The sequence below is a fragment of the Clytia hemisphaerica genome, unplaced genomic scaffold, assembly GCF_902728285.1.
Source record: "Clytia hemisphaerica strain Z4C2 unplaced genomic scaffold, Clytia hemisphaerica genome assembly, whole genome shotgun sequence".
NCBI classification, from domain to species: domain Eukaryota; kingdom Metazoa; phylum Cnidaria; class Hydrozoa; order Leptothecata; family Clytiidae; genus Clytia; species Clytia hemisphaerica.
In genome coordinates this window covers 430,433-446,528 of record NW_027103260.1, presented here as the reverse complement: position 1 = coordinate 446,528, position 16,096 = coordinate 430,433, and the positions used below count along the sequence as shown (strand labels likewise).

Sequence of the window (16,096 nt, the reverse complement as noted above, 5' to 3'; positions counted from 1 at the left end):
TTTTTATGCCTGTTTTTTTCTCTTCGCTTCTGGAATGTTTTGATCGCAATGTAGAGTCTTCTTTTTCATTTTTTGAGTTTGGTCGGTTGCAGACTGGACGTCAAATTTCGAAGCTGATTGCATCAACTTTTTTATCAATATTTCACACGAAGGAAACTGTATCGAGCTGATTTTTACAGAAATGCTTTCTAACATACTCATTGTTTTGGACAAGTATTTTTTGGCGTGGGAGTTGAAGCGTTTTTTCTTACGAAGCTTTTTTGTCCACAGGTAGCCATTTTTTATTTTTTTTGAAAAATCCGGCTTTTTCGTGTGCTTCCGTGCAAAGTTGGATCTTTCGGATTCTACTCGTTTTTTTCTAAAACCTTTTTTACACAGTACGGGAAATAGGTCAAGGCAGATAACTATGGAAGCCGTTTAGCACAAAAATGACTGTAAACCTAGGTTTACAAGTTCTAAACCAGACGTAATTAATCGAACCGAACTTAACAAATTCGACAAAAAACTCCGTTCAAAAAAGTTCGACAACAAAAAATGACCTCCTTTGGGTACTACCGTCGACGGCCCCTGGGGGTCCCGGAGGGTCCGATTGGTGCCCGCTGGTCAGGGAAATGTGAGGGTACACGTCTGCACCGTTGGAGGTCCTTCAAAGTTCCTCAAAGTGTTGTCAAAAGCCGGCAAAAATTGTGGAAAATGATCTCCTTTGGGTACCAGCCCCGGTGGGACCAATCGAGGCCTCTACAGCCCCCCACAGCCTACCACAGCCCTTCGGACCGCTTCGGATACCATCTGCCTTGCTTTCCCTCAAAGCCAGCACCCTCCATCAGTGCTCCGAAGCCTTTAAAAGGCTTGGAAATGCTTGGAAAAATTTTTTTTCCAAAATTGGAAAATATGACCTCCTTTGGGTACCACCGTGGACGGCCCCTGGAGGTCCCGGCTTGGGTTCCAGGGAGTTTGATTGGTGCTCACTGGTCAGGGGGGATGTGATGGTACACGCTTGCACCGGTGGGGGTCCTTCAAAGTTCCTCAAAGCATCGTCAAAAGCCGGCAAAAATTGGAAAATTGGGAAAAATGACCTCATTTGGGTACCACCGTGGACGGCCCCTGGGGGTCCCAGCCAGGGTTCCAGGGAGTTTGATCGGTGCCCACTGGTCAGGGGGGATGTGAGGGTACACGCCTGCACCAGCGGGGGTGCTTCAAAGTTCTTCAAAGTGTCGTCAAAGGCCGGCAAAAAGTGCGATCGGATTACGCGCAAGTGGAGAGGCCTTCAGTTGCTCGGGTTTTCTCAAATTTTTATTCAATTAAACTTGAGAAAGTTCGATTAAGTTCGATTAGTTCGATTAAGTTCGATTAATGTAATCGAACTAATCGAACTGTCGAGGTCTCTTTAAAAAAAGTTCGATTAAGTTCGATTTCAGTAATCGAACTTAATCGAACTTTGTATTTTGAGAAATTTGTGAGTATTCGATTAAAGTTCGACAACCGAACTTAGTCGAACATTAATCGGCCAACAAGGTTCGATTAAGTTCAACAAAGTTCGATTAAAAATACCGTTCAATTGGTTCGATTTTAATTACGTCTGGTCTAAACCTAGGTTTACAAGTTCTAAACCTAGGTTTACAGCTCTAAACCTTGGTTTACAACTTGTAAACCTAGGTTAAGATATGTAAACCTAGGTTTACGCATAAGAAACTTAGGTTTACAACAGGTTTTTAACACTCTTTGATGTAGGTTGTTTTAAAGTATAGCAAAAAAAGCTCTTGACAATAGTAAATCCCGGACCCGAATAATATGCAAAATCCATCAACGGAAAAAAACTCTTTTCTAATGCTCATTCCGAAATTTTAAATTTTCCGGGGGTTTTGTTGTTTGGAATTGCTTAGGTTAGGGTTGCTAGTAACGGCTTGTCACTGTGCCGGGTGCATACTCGGCGCCTTGGGCCCCGCAGGGTTTCTAGTAACGGCTCGAATTTCAGTCAGGTTGAAAAAGGGGCAATTTTACCCATATTATAACAACACTGCCCCCGTCTTTTAAATTATATCATAATTTCTCCCAGTTGTTTTTAGTCTATAAAATGTCTTAAATCAGCGTGTGGTTTCCAGCTATGGAATTTTTTTACTCAATTTCGATTGGCTGAAAAAACTAATGCTGATTGGCTTAACAAAATTTTGATTGACAGATTTACAAACCTAGGTTTACAGTCGCTAAACCTATGTTTACACATTAACTTAGGTTTGCAGGGCTTCAAACCAAGGTTTAGAGCTGTAAACATAGGTTTAGAGACTGCAAACCTAAGTTTACAGGCTGCAAACCAAGGTTTAGAGCTGTAAACATAGGTTTAGAGACTGCAAACCTAAGTTTACAGACTGCAAACCTAAGTTTACAGACTGCAAACCTAAGTTTAGAACTGTAAACCTTCGAACCTTGGTTTGCAGTCTTTTTTGTGCATATTGGCTTCCATAGATAACTACCAAAAGAAATTCTCCAGAGGTTTGTTTTTGTATGACTTTTCTGGGTTCAAAGACGTTCGGTCGCCAACTAGACCGGTCGCCAACTAGACCGGTCGCCAACTGGGCAGGGGACTCTATATCTATATATCAAGATTATGCCAATGGAATTTAATGTTATGTTTACCAAATTGTCATTATTTACAACTTTTTCGAAAAGTTGTTATTATTTTTGTTATTTATCGCTTCTTCAACAATATGTTAAAAGATAAAAACAAACAGCCCCCGGCAAATTTCCTTCTAAAAACAGCCCTAAAATATGGTTCTGTACGATCGCAAGAGCAGAGTGTGTTCCTTCAACTTTTGCTATTGTGGAGATAATTTTTCGGCCTTATGGGATTTCGAGTACAGGCTGATTTTACTTTCGTTTTGAGTGGTTTCACTTTCGATTTCAAGCCAAGCCAACATCTTAGCAACAGGGTGCTCGACCATAGTTAACAGGGGGGTTTGTGCAAAAAACTAAACAATGTTAAAATTTTCCAAATCCCCCATTTCGATTAATGCAATGAAAAATGTTTCACTTTTTTGCACTTAATTTTCTTCAAAGGCGATGGGAATTTGATGTTCTGTTTACCGTCGCGTTGCAAAAAATATTTGATGCGGCAAAATTTCATTATTCATTATTCATTATTCCTACCTGGTGCTTCCCATCTCCAACGAAGTTGAATTCCACCGTGAAATCGAGCTGCTTTCACTTTCGGAATCAAAATGACATGCGCAAAAATTCAAAGCGTTCGAGACGCGTCTAAAACGCGAATTTCTAAAACACCCTTGTAGCTGCCCACTGCTTAAAAAAATGCCTGTCCTATTCGCCTGTCCTATTCACGTGATTGGAACCATGCCTTTTACTCGAGGCGCACATTTTGTTAGCGAAGATGTTATTTTTGATTCACGTTGAGTGTTTTGGATAGCTTGGCACAGGAAAAGAAGAAAATAATGAGTTTTTAAGAAATAATGAACTTTTTTGAGCGGGGGCTCAAGAGAATGGGGGCGGTCGACGGTAAACAGAACATCAAATTCCCATCGCCAAAATGAAAATATTTAAGATTTTAAGTTCTTCTTTTATTCAATGATTTCCTATGACACTTTGTTGACAATCTAACTCTTGCATCAAATTCCCGCTTTCTTCAGTAAATTGAAGATGAGAAAGAACCTAAGTCACGGATCACAGATTGAAACAAATATATGAAGGGTGGGATTTTACAGGCGCCCGTCGTGCAAGGCACTGAGAGGCCACGGGTGCCAAAAAGAAGGGTCGTTTGAAATGTGACAACCTTCATTGGTGGAAATTTGATAAACAGCTGCAAAAGAGCGCTGGGTAGCAATCAGTAGAAGAGACCACTTTCGTTTTTGTTGCAGATTTCTATATAAACTTCTCTCAGGGATTTACTTGTCAATATACATACATTTCTATTTCTATTTGATAATTCATAGAAGGTTTTACAAAACCTATTCTCTTGAATATAAAAAAAAAGAAATTTAATACAAAAATAAAGAAATACTAAAAAAATCTAGGATTGAAATATGAAAGTATATATACAATGAATGATGGGTTTAAATAATGTTAATGTTATAATGTTTTTAAAATAATTTATTTTCTAATAATGAAATAGAAGGATGAAAAGTGGTTGAGAAGAATTTAAAGCTAATCGTGTTTCAGAATCAGTCATTGACAAGTATACATGTGTTGTGTCAACTTATCAACATTGTATTTTTGTAAAGAAAAAGATAAAAGAGGTAAGACTGGCCTAGTTTCTAATCCTGATAATTATAGGCTTTTAAGTTTAGACTTACTGTAGAAGCGGTAGGTAAAAATGTGCACTTTAGCACTGTGGAAGGTTAGAGGAATGTAAACATATTTTCAATTTTTTTCTTTCCTTTAAAGAGAAGGATTTAGATATTTGAACATGATATCAATCTATCAAAGCTTCCTGCGGTTGCTAAAATCAAAACAATGGAAAATTGTTTGGACGCGTGCGCAGTTGACACTACTAAATGGTGTATTGAACGCAATTGAACACAATCGAATAATTGCAATTCAATTGTCGAACGCAATCAAATCGCAATAGATTAGGCGAAAATAAGAAAATGTAGTGTTTCCGGAAACCGGCAGAGTGAAAAAATTTTCTGCCCCGGTTGCAGACTATGGGTTCATCTCTATGGTTCATCATGAAGAAAATCAAGTTGACCGTTCAAGCGATCAAACGTTCGAATATTGTTATTAATTGAATAAGATATTAAGTAGATACTTATGTCTTAAAAAGAAAGAAAGCAATTAAGAATAAAATGATAGAAATTGTCAATTGGATTTTTCCAATTTTTCTTTTATTCATCCTTTTTTGAAAAATCAACCCTTTGAAACAGTTAAGTTTAAGCAGATTCCAACTGCTAAGATCACTTTATCATTGATTTTACAAGCCTTCTGAGTTTTTCTATGACTGAAAACAACTATAATGATAATAAAAATTTAATCAGTGCTTTTGATAGTTTTAACTTCTATTATGATTGATTGAGCTATTATCAATAAAAATTTCACAGAAACTGACTGGCATGATATTTTAAGCCAAATTGAATCAGAACGTCAATATGATGCTTTTATCATACAATGCATAAACATATCTTCAAATACAAATGTACCTCCAAAAATATTTTCATCCAAGAGGAAATCCAAACGAAGAGACAGGCAAATTTTAATGCGAAAAAGAAAGAAACTGAGAAAAAGATTTCATAATATTAAAACTACAGAAAGACGTGTTGAGATTGAAGTGCTTCTTCAAAAATCCTTTGCTCAAGAGAGAGAACAGAAAGAAGTTTGAGTAACCTCTAAAATCAAATCCAACCCAAAATTCTTTTACTCGTATGCTAACTGCTTCTTAAAATCTAAACCAAAAGTTAGACCCTTAATTGATCCAAACACTAACAAATTGCCTGACATGGCCAATATCCTTCAAGATCAATACAAACAACAAATACCAACACTTGAAGATATCAATTTCACTATTGATGAATTTGTCAAAGAAATTGATTACACTGTCACCATCTTCAACTCCTGGACCTTATTTCCAGCTATTCTTCTGCTAAAAACTAAAAATAACATTGCTCTGTCACTTTCAACCTAATCAGAAATCAGAAACATAATCAACAAAGGAATCACTCCAAAACATTTAAAAAACTGGACATATATCCCCAGTTTACAAGAAAAAGAATCAAGGGCTGGTTGAAAACTATAGACCTGGTTGCCCTCACATCCCATGTTTCAAAGGTATTTGAAGCCTAGATACAAAATTATTTAGAAGAAAACAATCTGTATAACAATAGTCAACATGGCCTTAGAAAAGGCCGTTCATGTCTTAGTCAATTGCTTCAACACACAGAAAGACTAATACATTACCTAGAGAATGAAAACAACATTAATGTTATCTATTCAAACATTTTGTTGCACCAACTTCGAAATAATGGCATAAACGGTAAACTCCTTGAGTGGATCAGATCTTTTTTGACTCAACGAACCCAGAGAGTTTCAGTAAAGTCATTCTTGTCCTCAGAAACAGAGGTTATTTCAGGGGTGCCACAAGGATATGTACTGGGAACAATATTGTTCCTAATCATGATTCAAGATATTGATAACAACATCTTTCAATCTATTTTGGCATCGTTTGTAGATGACACCTGATTGATGAAAAAATATCCAAACTGGAGGATGTTTATCATCTGCAAAATGATCTAGACACTGTCTATAAAATGGACATAAGACAACAACATGCAGCTGAATGGTCTTAGATTTGAGCACCTTGCCTACAGGAAAATCAATGCCCTGAAGCAAAGTTCTCTCTACTTTTTGAACACATCAACGTTAATTTAAAATAAGGACAAAGTTAAAGACTTCAGAGTCACCCTAGACACAAAGTTGACATATGATAAACATATCCAAGATCAAATTACCTTAACGTTTTGAGTAACTAAACTCTGTAACTAATTTTGCAGACCAAAAGAGTCAAAGGTTTTATTTTTACATAATTGTTCCTGTTTCATATTAGGCACATAAATCATATCAGGAAAGTGTCTCCCTATTGTTATATTGTGCTGAATAAACAAAAAGAAGTTTTTCTTTTCCTCTTTCTGATCAATCTTGCTCCACATGCTTGTCATTTCGGTTGCCAACTAAGCAGGCGACTCTATATATCTTCATTTTTGGGTAAGAAAAGTAGGTTGAATTTAATTTGGTATTCTTTGTTTGGAAAGTAACAGTCATCAGTTAAAAAACCCAGGCCATCCAAAGCAGAATGAAATTCGAAATGTGTGTTCTTCTTCAAACATGTCCTATGAAAATAATAACCTCGGTCAACCATTTTTAAATCTCTCAGAATGCTGCACTTAATTGAATTTGGCAAATTACAACCAGCACTCAAAAATCGCTATAAAGCATTTGATTGAGTAATTAAACCATTACAATGTGAGATTGTGTTCAATATCGTCTTCTTGAATTCTCTCAATTGTGGTATAATATTGCACATTCAGTAGAGTGGGTAGGCTGGTTGGGAAACCAGTAAGTTTGGGCCGAGTTTTTGATTGAAAAATTAAAGTTGAAAACAGGAAATGAAATATCCACTGCTTAATCTAGAATCAATTACGCTGCTTTGTTAGGTGAATAAATTTCTGGCAAAGTACTTAATACAAAAGAGGGATCTTTCTTCATTTCAAAATTTATTTTAAAACTAAAATAAAAATATTGAAAATCCATAATTCAGAGTCTCGTGTACAATCATTGGATTTGTAAAAAATTTAACAAACTCTTTAAATATGCTACAGAAAAAATTAATTAAAAGTCTGAAAATCATAAGACTGTAAGAAATAGTAACAACGATAAAACGTCATGAGTTCAGGGGGACTTCTTTCAAGTTTCTTGCAAAGTTTCCAAGAAATCTCTTTTTCATTAAATTAGTTCATTTCAGAGGCGGATCTGGGATTTTTCTGAGGGGGTTCAAAAATCTCTTTTCAAAAAAAAATTTTTGGAACAAACGTTTTGGGCGTAAATTTTGCACCCGCCCTGTTTGGGCGGTGTCACCTTTTTCCCATTCAACATGGGGAACATTAATGAGCGCCTGCACGTCTGCAGTTCCCATTACCTATGAACTCCAAACATATGCCTCAGCGGGTTAACATGCGCTGAAAGGAGGGTGGCAGGCCAATTTTTTTTTGACCCGGCTTGAACAGCCAGATGCTGAACGTGTAATAATCGTTTGTGGTGATATTCATATATACATTGGGAAATTCCCTAACTGCAATTGCGCACATAGAACGTACATAAAACGCACATAAAACGTTCATAAAACGGAAATATAGTTTGAGCAAAGAAAAAGAGTATTATATTTCTTATATAATTATTGGGTTGACCTTTTATTTTGATAAAACAGACACCCAGATCATGCTCAAAACTGCTTGTTTGGTGTATATTCTTTTATATATTCATGTTTCTTGGAGAAAATGTTTTTGAGAAAGCCATGGATAAAAGAGCAAATAAATGGTTTTGAAGAAAAGTTTGAAGAAAAAATAAGACAATTTATAATATTAAATACTTTACACACTTCAGTTTCATTTCGTGAATGTTTAAAACATGGTAAAAAAGTTCGATAATTTATTCTTATAACCATTTTTTATGGAATTTCTTTGTAGCGAATTAATTGGCTGACAATCAAGCAAAAACTTTTCATGTTGAGTATGTTTACATTATAAAACCAGAAATGGATAATATTTTGAAAACAGTGATCAAGTTAAAAAATAAAGGAGATTATTTATATAATACAAAAAAGGGAATACAATATTCTTAAGATGGAAAAATAAAAGATTGTCACAAAAAGTGGAGTACACCATGAGTATTGATATAATGTGTTTTATGTGCAAATAGACTCAAGAAATTCTAGCTCTCATTCAGAAATTTAGATGAATAATCTCATAAAAAAGTACTTTTTACATTCAAAGTAAAAAGTTTGATGTTTTTAAGAATTATTAAAGGTACTAACAGTAATCATCAACAATCTGTAGAAAAGCACTTTTCAACTTTCACAATTGTATGGATTGTTGCTTATAATTCTATTGTAGAGATTGTTGTTATACATCATTTCATAAATTCTGCATTCAATTGTACTATTTTATGCTTACTTGTAGGGGGTGGAAGATGCAGGGGCAGTACTCTCAGAGAAAATTCATAAAATGGGGGGTCATTATTAACTGATTTTTGGGGGAAATTCCCAAAAAAACCCAAGGAAAATGAAGGTTTTGGCACTTTATCAGGAAAATTTCATAAATTGGAGGTCATTAAAAAATGCTAATTGGGTGGTTTTTACCAAAAAATTGCAAAATTACCACCTACAATTAAGCACAAGAGGGTGATTTTTTCAGAGAACACCAATGTCTCTTTTTGTATAAAAGTACCATATTATGACATGACGAAACCCAAAATATTTCCTCGCATCACATTATCTTGAAGCATGCATGAAGGTTCACCTTTCCAGAAATTTCATTCTTCAACCAAATTCAATCAAATTGCTAAAATGTTGTTCCCTAACCGAACCTTTCTTCCAGTCTCTGTTATAAAACAAATTTTGTTTTGTTTTTCTATAATAGTTTTCAAAAATAAAGCTAGCTAGCTTTTTTTCCATGTGAAATTTATCAATGTCCAATGATGGGAGAAGAATCCCTCGAAACGTAGCCATGTGAAATTCAACAATGTCCAATGATGGGAGAAGACTCTCTTGAAACGTAGCCAATTGCAAATCACGTGATCCATACATAGCTAGGTAGATTTTTTCCTCGTGATATTCCCGATGTCCGATGAGGGGAGAAGAGCCAAACGTAAATCTCGTGATTATATTCAAGACACGATAAACTTCCACCAAATATTCACAATTCTGCACAATTAAGTCCTTTCCCATAAAAAAATCCAAACTTCATTTATCAAGCAAAATTTATTCAAGTTTTGTTTTGGTTGGTATGAATGCTTCTCCTCTAAAGATAAACCAAAACAAAAATATTTCCTCAAAATGAAAGTTGTCTTTTCTTTTTCTTTTGTTCACCACATCAAACAAAAGCAGATGAAAATTCCATCACACAGAGTCTTTGTCAAAATCATCATACATTGATTGATATTGTTGTGTGATTCTCTCAAATTTACTGATTAAATTGAACCAAAAATGTCCTCAAAAAGATAAGTAATTGCCTGATTATTAACACATTTCAGGACTTCAATTCCTTTCTTTAAAACGGGATAACGCTTGCAAAGAAGTGAGGTCGTTTGCCGTACAAATAGCTACCCTTCAAATCATTTCAATATTTTGCCGGCGACGACATGCGACTGAATGTTATTTTTGTAGGAAAATCTTTCACGCTCAAAACGGTCGGTCAGGTTCGGTCTCGTATTTTCGAGAAATTTCCTTGAACCACCTCAAATTTGCCATTTCACTGGATGCATTTTCTGAACCAGGTTCAAAATTAAAGATTTCCTAGCACAGAAGCAGCTAGATATGTAATCCCGCAAAAAAAAATCATAACAAAGATTTTTTACAGCGCGGGAAAGCTAGCTACGCCGTACACACATAACCTAAAGATTTTTTAGCGCGGGAAAAGCAAATTTTGTCGCGCGCGCCACGGAATCGCACGCCACATGCATACAACCCCTGGTAAAATAATATCGAGATATGACCAAGAAGAAAAATCAGCTCCGATCAGAAAACTAGATTTCACTTGAAGAAAGGGTCTTTGTATTTTTTATTTACTAAAAGGGTTGGGGTGGTTCAGCTGAACCATTTGAACCCCCTCAGATCCGCCGCTGCATTTTCCTAGCGTTTTTATTTCTGGGGACTATATTTGCGAAAAAACCTGAAAAACTAATTTACACAAAATGTAATCCACTAAAGCTTTAGTGCAAACATGACTTGATGATTTTCTTGAGTCCAAATAAACATTTTATGATATAATATAAGTCTAATATAAAATATTATAATATTTAATAATCTTCCCTCTTTTGTGTTTTGTTGATTTTTTTGTTGAATATCTCTGCTCTACTAAAATGTTTTATTTGATCATTTCTAAAGTGATTGATTTTGACTTGTTGTTTAGAACTAAAGATATTTGTTTTTTGTGTGGATATGATAATCTTTGTAATGCTTTCTAGTGAGAAAAATTGAGAAAAAAAGATCATTTAAGATTTTGACTGCTACTAACCAATGATAAGACAAATGATTGATGTTTTTGTGGTATACTTACTATAATTTCTCTCTAGGTAGATTGCTTATTAAGGTACTTTTTATATTAAGCCAAGTCAAAGTTCAGTCGAATAACATGATAAACCAAGAATAATACTGTATGATATAATTGCATTGGTTTTCAATGGTGTATGATGAATTATTGAAATTTAACTTTTTTGACACACTTTTTGATTTTGTCTCGGTTCGGAATCTTTTCTGACTAATTTAATATGTTTTAGTTAACTTGCTTTTCAGTGAATACAATAGAAATAAGAAATGATACTGAAGTAATGGCTCTTTATTATGTATTGTCATTGTTGGTTGTAGATTTTTCTCTCGTTCATGGTTTGGACTTTGTACTCCCTTGTAAAGAAGATGGACCATTTTGTACTGGACCTGTTTTGGAAAAAGTTCAAATGAGTAGTATTTTTAATGATTCTAAACAGTTTGTGGATATGCCACTTAAACAGAATTGGACAAAATCTATAGAACAAGAAATTGTTAATGCGAAAAATGATGTTGAACTGAAACAAAAACTAGACCAATATTTTTATCCAGCTGGGACAAGAGAATGGCATAATGAAAATGTTACTTCAAAATATGACCTAAAGCTGATAGATCGAATCAAAGATAAACGCTATAAGAAATGGGCTAAATTTCTTTGTCTTGAATGGAAGAAACTTGTACGCAAAATCAATCCAGATGTCAAAACAAATAGTCAGCGTTATTCAATGATTTATTTACGAGAGAAGCTTGTCGTACCTGGGGGACGTTTCCGTGAAATGTATTACTGGGATACTTATTGGTCTATTGAAGGCTTACTCCATTGTGAAATGTATGAAACGACTAAGAATATTTTACAAGATTTATTACAAATGGTACAGCTTTATGGTTTTGTTCCAAACGGTGGCCGTAAATATTATGAGAATCGCAGTCAGCCACCGTTTCTGACACTTATGGTACTGAAATATTATGAAGCAACGAAAGACGCTAGTTTTGTTATAAGGAATTACAAGACCTTGCTCAAAGAGCATGATTTTTGGATGCGAGAAAGAGTTGTGAAAGTTACCAAAAATGGTACAATTTACACATTGAATCGATATTTCAGTAAACTCGGATATCCAAGACCGGAATCTTTCAAGGAGGATAAAGAACTAGTAGAAGAGCACTACTCTGACCCTAAAGAAAGACAGCAGGTGTATTCTCATATTGCTTCGGCAGCTGAGAGTGGATGGGATTTCTCTTCAAGGTATGTGATCCTTTCTTGCTATAATAAAATAGATTTATATAATGTGTTCCTTTTCTTCCTATGATAAAAAAATTATATTTTTGTCAAACGTTTTGAAAACGCTGCCCCACCCCAACCTCCCAGGCTGTATAACATTAGCGAGTGTATGTATTTGCACTTTTGAGGACGGTAAAGTGACTGAAGCGGTTTGGAATAACCCGCAGCTCTGACCTGCAAAATCGAGGACGGTAATGATCCAACTGGTCCAACGTCGTCCTCAGTCAGTCAGGATGCAGACAAATTAGAACCTTACCGTCCCCGTCTCTGAAAAACACACATACATAAACTCGGTATTATCTCAGATGATGTACAAAGCAGGCTGATCCTGACAAAGCAGAATTGACGAAATAATTTATCTTTATATTTCAATACTACAGTGGAACCTCTAATCTGTGGATACCATCAGATTAGGGAAACAGAATAGTGTTTGCTGGGTAATTACTCTTACAGACTCGGAAGTCAGAGAAAGGGCTTCTTTTGAAGAAAACTAATTTCAAATTATGAAGAACGGTGAAGAAGATAGTGCTCAATAACAAGTAGAGCTAAATCATTTCATATATTTCTCTTCAAATATTAAAAACAAACATTACACTGTGTTTCACGCACAAGGCGATCATCAGATGTGGATAAAAAAAAAAAAAAAAAAAAAAACTAATTTCATTAATATTCATAGTCCCAGAAGAACTGTAACAAACTAGATAAATGTAATGATATAATCTGATTGAGGTTAACATGAGGACATACATATTTAGGCTTACAAACTTTCGAGATTCACCCTTTGTCTTTGGAAATTCTTGAAAGGGCCATTCGCGAAAGTTTATGCTTTTTTAAAAGATTTTTTGTTAAATTTGTAAGTAAATATAGTAAACTAATACTCTCTATTTTCTCTATATCTTCGATTCTTTAAATAGTAATGACAGACGAGTATCTGCTTTTTCAATCGCAATTAATATAACTAAACATTTCAATTTAATTTTCATTACAGGTGGTTTAATAATAGTATATCAATGTCAACCATCAGAACTGCTAATATCATACCAGTTGATTTGAACAGTATCTTATGTGCTGTAGAACTGGCGTTATCCTATCTCATCAAGGAAGTTGTATTGGATCCTCTTATGGCTCTTAGTTTACACAAAAATGCTATGAATCGATATACTGCTATTAATGAGGTTCTATGGAATGAAGAAAAAGGGATATGGTCGGACTATTTTATCCAAGAGAAAAAATTGAATTCGCATTTCTACGCGTCTGATATTTTCCCATTATGGATTGAACATTTTGATTCTGAGCTACAGAAAAATAGTCGGAGAGATGAAGTCCATACGGCTTTAGAAAGATTAAATGTAATGTCTTACAAAGGTGGTTTTCCAACATCTAAAATCAACTCTGGGCAACAGTGGGATTTCCCAAATGGTTGGGCACCTTTACAGCATATTACTGTCCATTCCTTAGACAACAATGCTTCCAACTCTCAACTGAAAGAAAGTGGTAGAAAAATTGCTCAAAATTTTCTTGAAAACTCTTATTTAGCTTGGGAGAAAACTGGACACATGTTTGAAAAATACAATGTTGAAAGTAAAGGTAAGGCAGGACACGGTGGGGAATATGCTATTCAGACAGGTTTTGGTTGGACCAACGGTGTTATACTGGACTTTCTACATAAATATGGTGATGTTTTAGAGTCGCCAGAAAGCATTAGTAGTGATTCTTATACCATATCTCCCATCTTAATTAAAGGTCCTCTTTCGGTGGGGAGATTGCCTTTTGTTTTGTTTGGTGTCTCATATTTATTCATAGTATACTTTTTTGTTTGGCAATGACGACACGGTCTATCTTTAAAACGATGAAACTTGAAATTAGTACTGCTTAGAGCTTGAGCTTTTGGAAAGCTTAAGATTTTAAATAAGAATTTCGATTGAGGTGTCAAAATTATTGTTATGTCGAATTACACTTGAATGTGCTTACTCTAACAAACATTACTGGTGTATTAGCTCTAACCTTTTTTGATTCAAATTTTGATGATTTTGAACTGATCAGGTGATTTTTCTTCGATAATTCACAATTTTAGTTTTAATAATGTTTGTAGTTTAACTTTGATGATTCCATTTAATTTACTAACTCGTAAAGCTTTGTACTAAACTCGTTTCAACTAGAATGGCCAAGTTGGATCAGATCAGTTAACTATTTTGGTATGTAGCTAAAATTTGTCTAGCTTTTTGGCTCACTGGTTTCATTGTCTTAAAGATAGAGTGTTTTCAGATTATTTTATTGATTTTATAGATTTTTATTCATTTTAGTACTTTTACATACACTTCTTTTTATTAAGCTCAGGGTAAATTTTCTTAGACCCTCAAAAACCATTTTTCGAGCCTTGAATATGCTTATGATATGCCTTTGTAAAATTTATCTTGCATGTTATGTATATAGTTTTTTTTGTAATTTATAGGAGATTAAATGCTTTGAAATTTCGTTAACTGAGACTGAGGGCCAGCATATGCTCCCAAATGTTTAAAAGTTTTACAAGAATTGAGCCTGGATATTATTATAAGTGTAATGCTTATATTATTATAAGTGTAATGCTTATAAATAAAAAACGTTTTTTGAAATAGGTTTATAGGGGATGTTTCACTGCAATGGAGTGTATTGATTATTAGTTCATTGGTCGTATTAACCTAGTCGCTTGCCGATTTCTAAATAACCTTATTAATCAAAAATCTGATAAAGAAGAGCTTGTGTGGTTGTTTTGCTGAATTTATTTATTACACGTTTTTTTTACAAGAACATCCAAAATCGAAACTTTTGGATGCTCTTAACCTTTTGAGTTTTCAGCCTAAAAATGTTCTTAACATGTTCTTATTTTCCCAATGTTGTGGCTATTTTCCTAAGAAATCGGATGTTTTAGAGCCTGCAAAGCCTTAAAATGTTCTTAACTTGTTCTTGACATTTTGGCCATCGAAGCCTTATGTTTTTATATAGTTTGTTCTTATAAAAAACGTATATTCATTAATATACCATCTCATTCTTTTGATCTGCAGAAAAATTGTACAATAATTACTCCGATAAATTTATAATTCATATACAAACAAAGGATCAGGTCCGGTTGGACTGGTCGCTGGTTGGATTCTTGACTAGTTTTTGAAACTGGTCAAGAATCCACCCGGGACTTATTTTACTGACCCGATTTCGTAAAATCTTACAAAAAACCTGGTCAAGAACCCACCCCTCAGCTGGTCAAGAATCTGACTTTCTGGTCAAGAATTTACCCACGACCTGGTCAAGGACCTACCCCCAAGCTAGTCAAGAATCCAACCAGCGACCAGTCCAACTGGACCTGATCCCAAACAAATAATCTTGAGGAGAGTCATTTCGCTGAAATCGCGACTGACTGACTGACAAAGTGACTATCTGAATATATAAATGAATAATTTTCCAGTTTTTAGTCTTTTAGTATCTAATTTTTTTACTTATTGGATTGGGGATTGGTAATCATTTAAAAGTTTATATTTCTTTGTTCAGTTTGTTTTGTAAATATCAAAATGGCCTTTTAAAATATAGTTTTGTAAATATGAGAATTATCTTTAATCAACCGAAAAATCAATTAAATCTATGTAAAATCATTAGAATAATGAAAAATCTTTCTTTTGATCCTATAATATGGAATACATTTTGGGATTTTCAGTACGCACTTTTTGGAGAGTCGACCGGATTGGAATTCAACGGGGGGATTTCCTGGATATCCTCTGCAGATTTTTCGCATATTTATCATTTTAACATCAGCCCCGCCTTTATGGGTGTCTTTTTGCTAAGTAAATCCGCAGAATCTAGTTTCACCTCCCTAATAATTATAAAACTTTTAGTGTTTGAAAATTTCAATTCACTGATCTGTACAACTCCTTCTATTCCTTATCATAGTCCATCAATAAAACATCAAATTAATAGTCTCCTATTGTCGAAAGCAGCTATAACATTAGACTAGAGTCTTCTTCTGACTGAACTTTGCTTCTTGGTGATTTTCATGGCGCTGAGTCCAATATAGTAGACTAGAGGATATATAC

General features: G+C 34.7%; 1 protein-coding gene across 1 annotated transcript; it reads left to right on the top strand.

The window, feature by feature from the left end:
- Positions 1 to 11,009: 11,009 nt before the first annotated feature.
- Positions 11,010 to 14,020, top strand: LOC136798965 (trehalase-like). Its single transcript, XM_067055653.1, has 2 exons — positions 11,010 to 11,999; positions 13,024 to 14,020. The coding sequence occupies exons 1-2, from the start codon at positions 11,041 to 11,043 to the stop codon at positions 13,859 to 13,861; spliced, it is 1,797 nt and encodes a 598-aa protein (XP_066911754.1). The 5' UTR covers positions 11,010 to 11,040; the 3' UTR covers positions 13,862 to 14,020.
- The last annotated feature ends 2,076 nt before the right edge of the window (positions 14,021 to 16,096 follow it).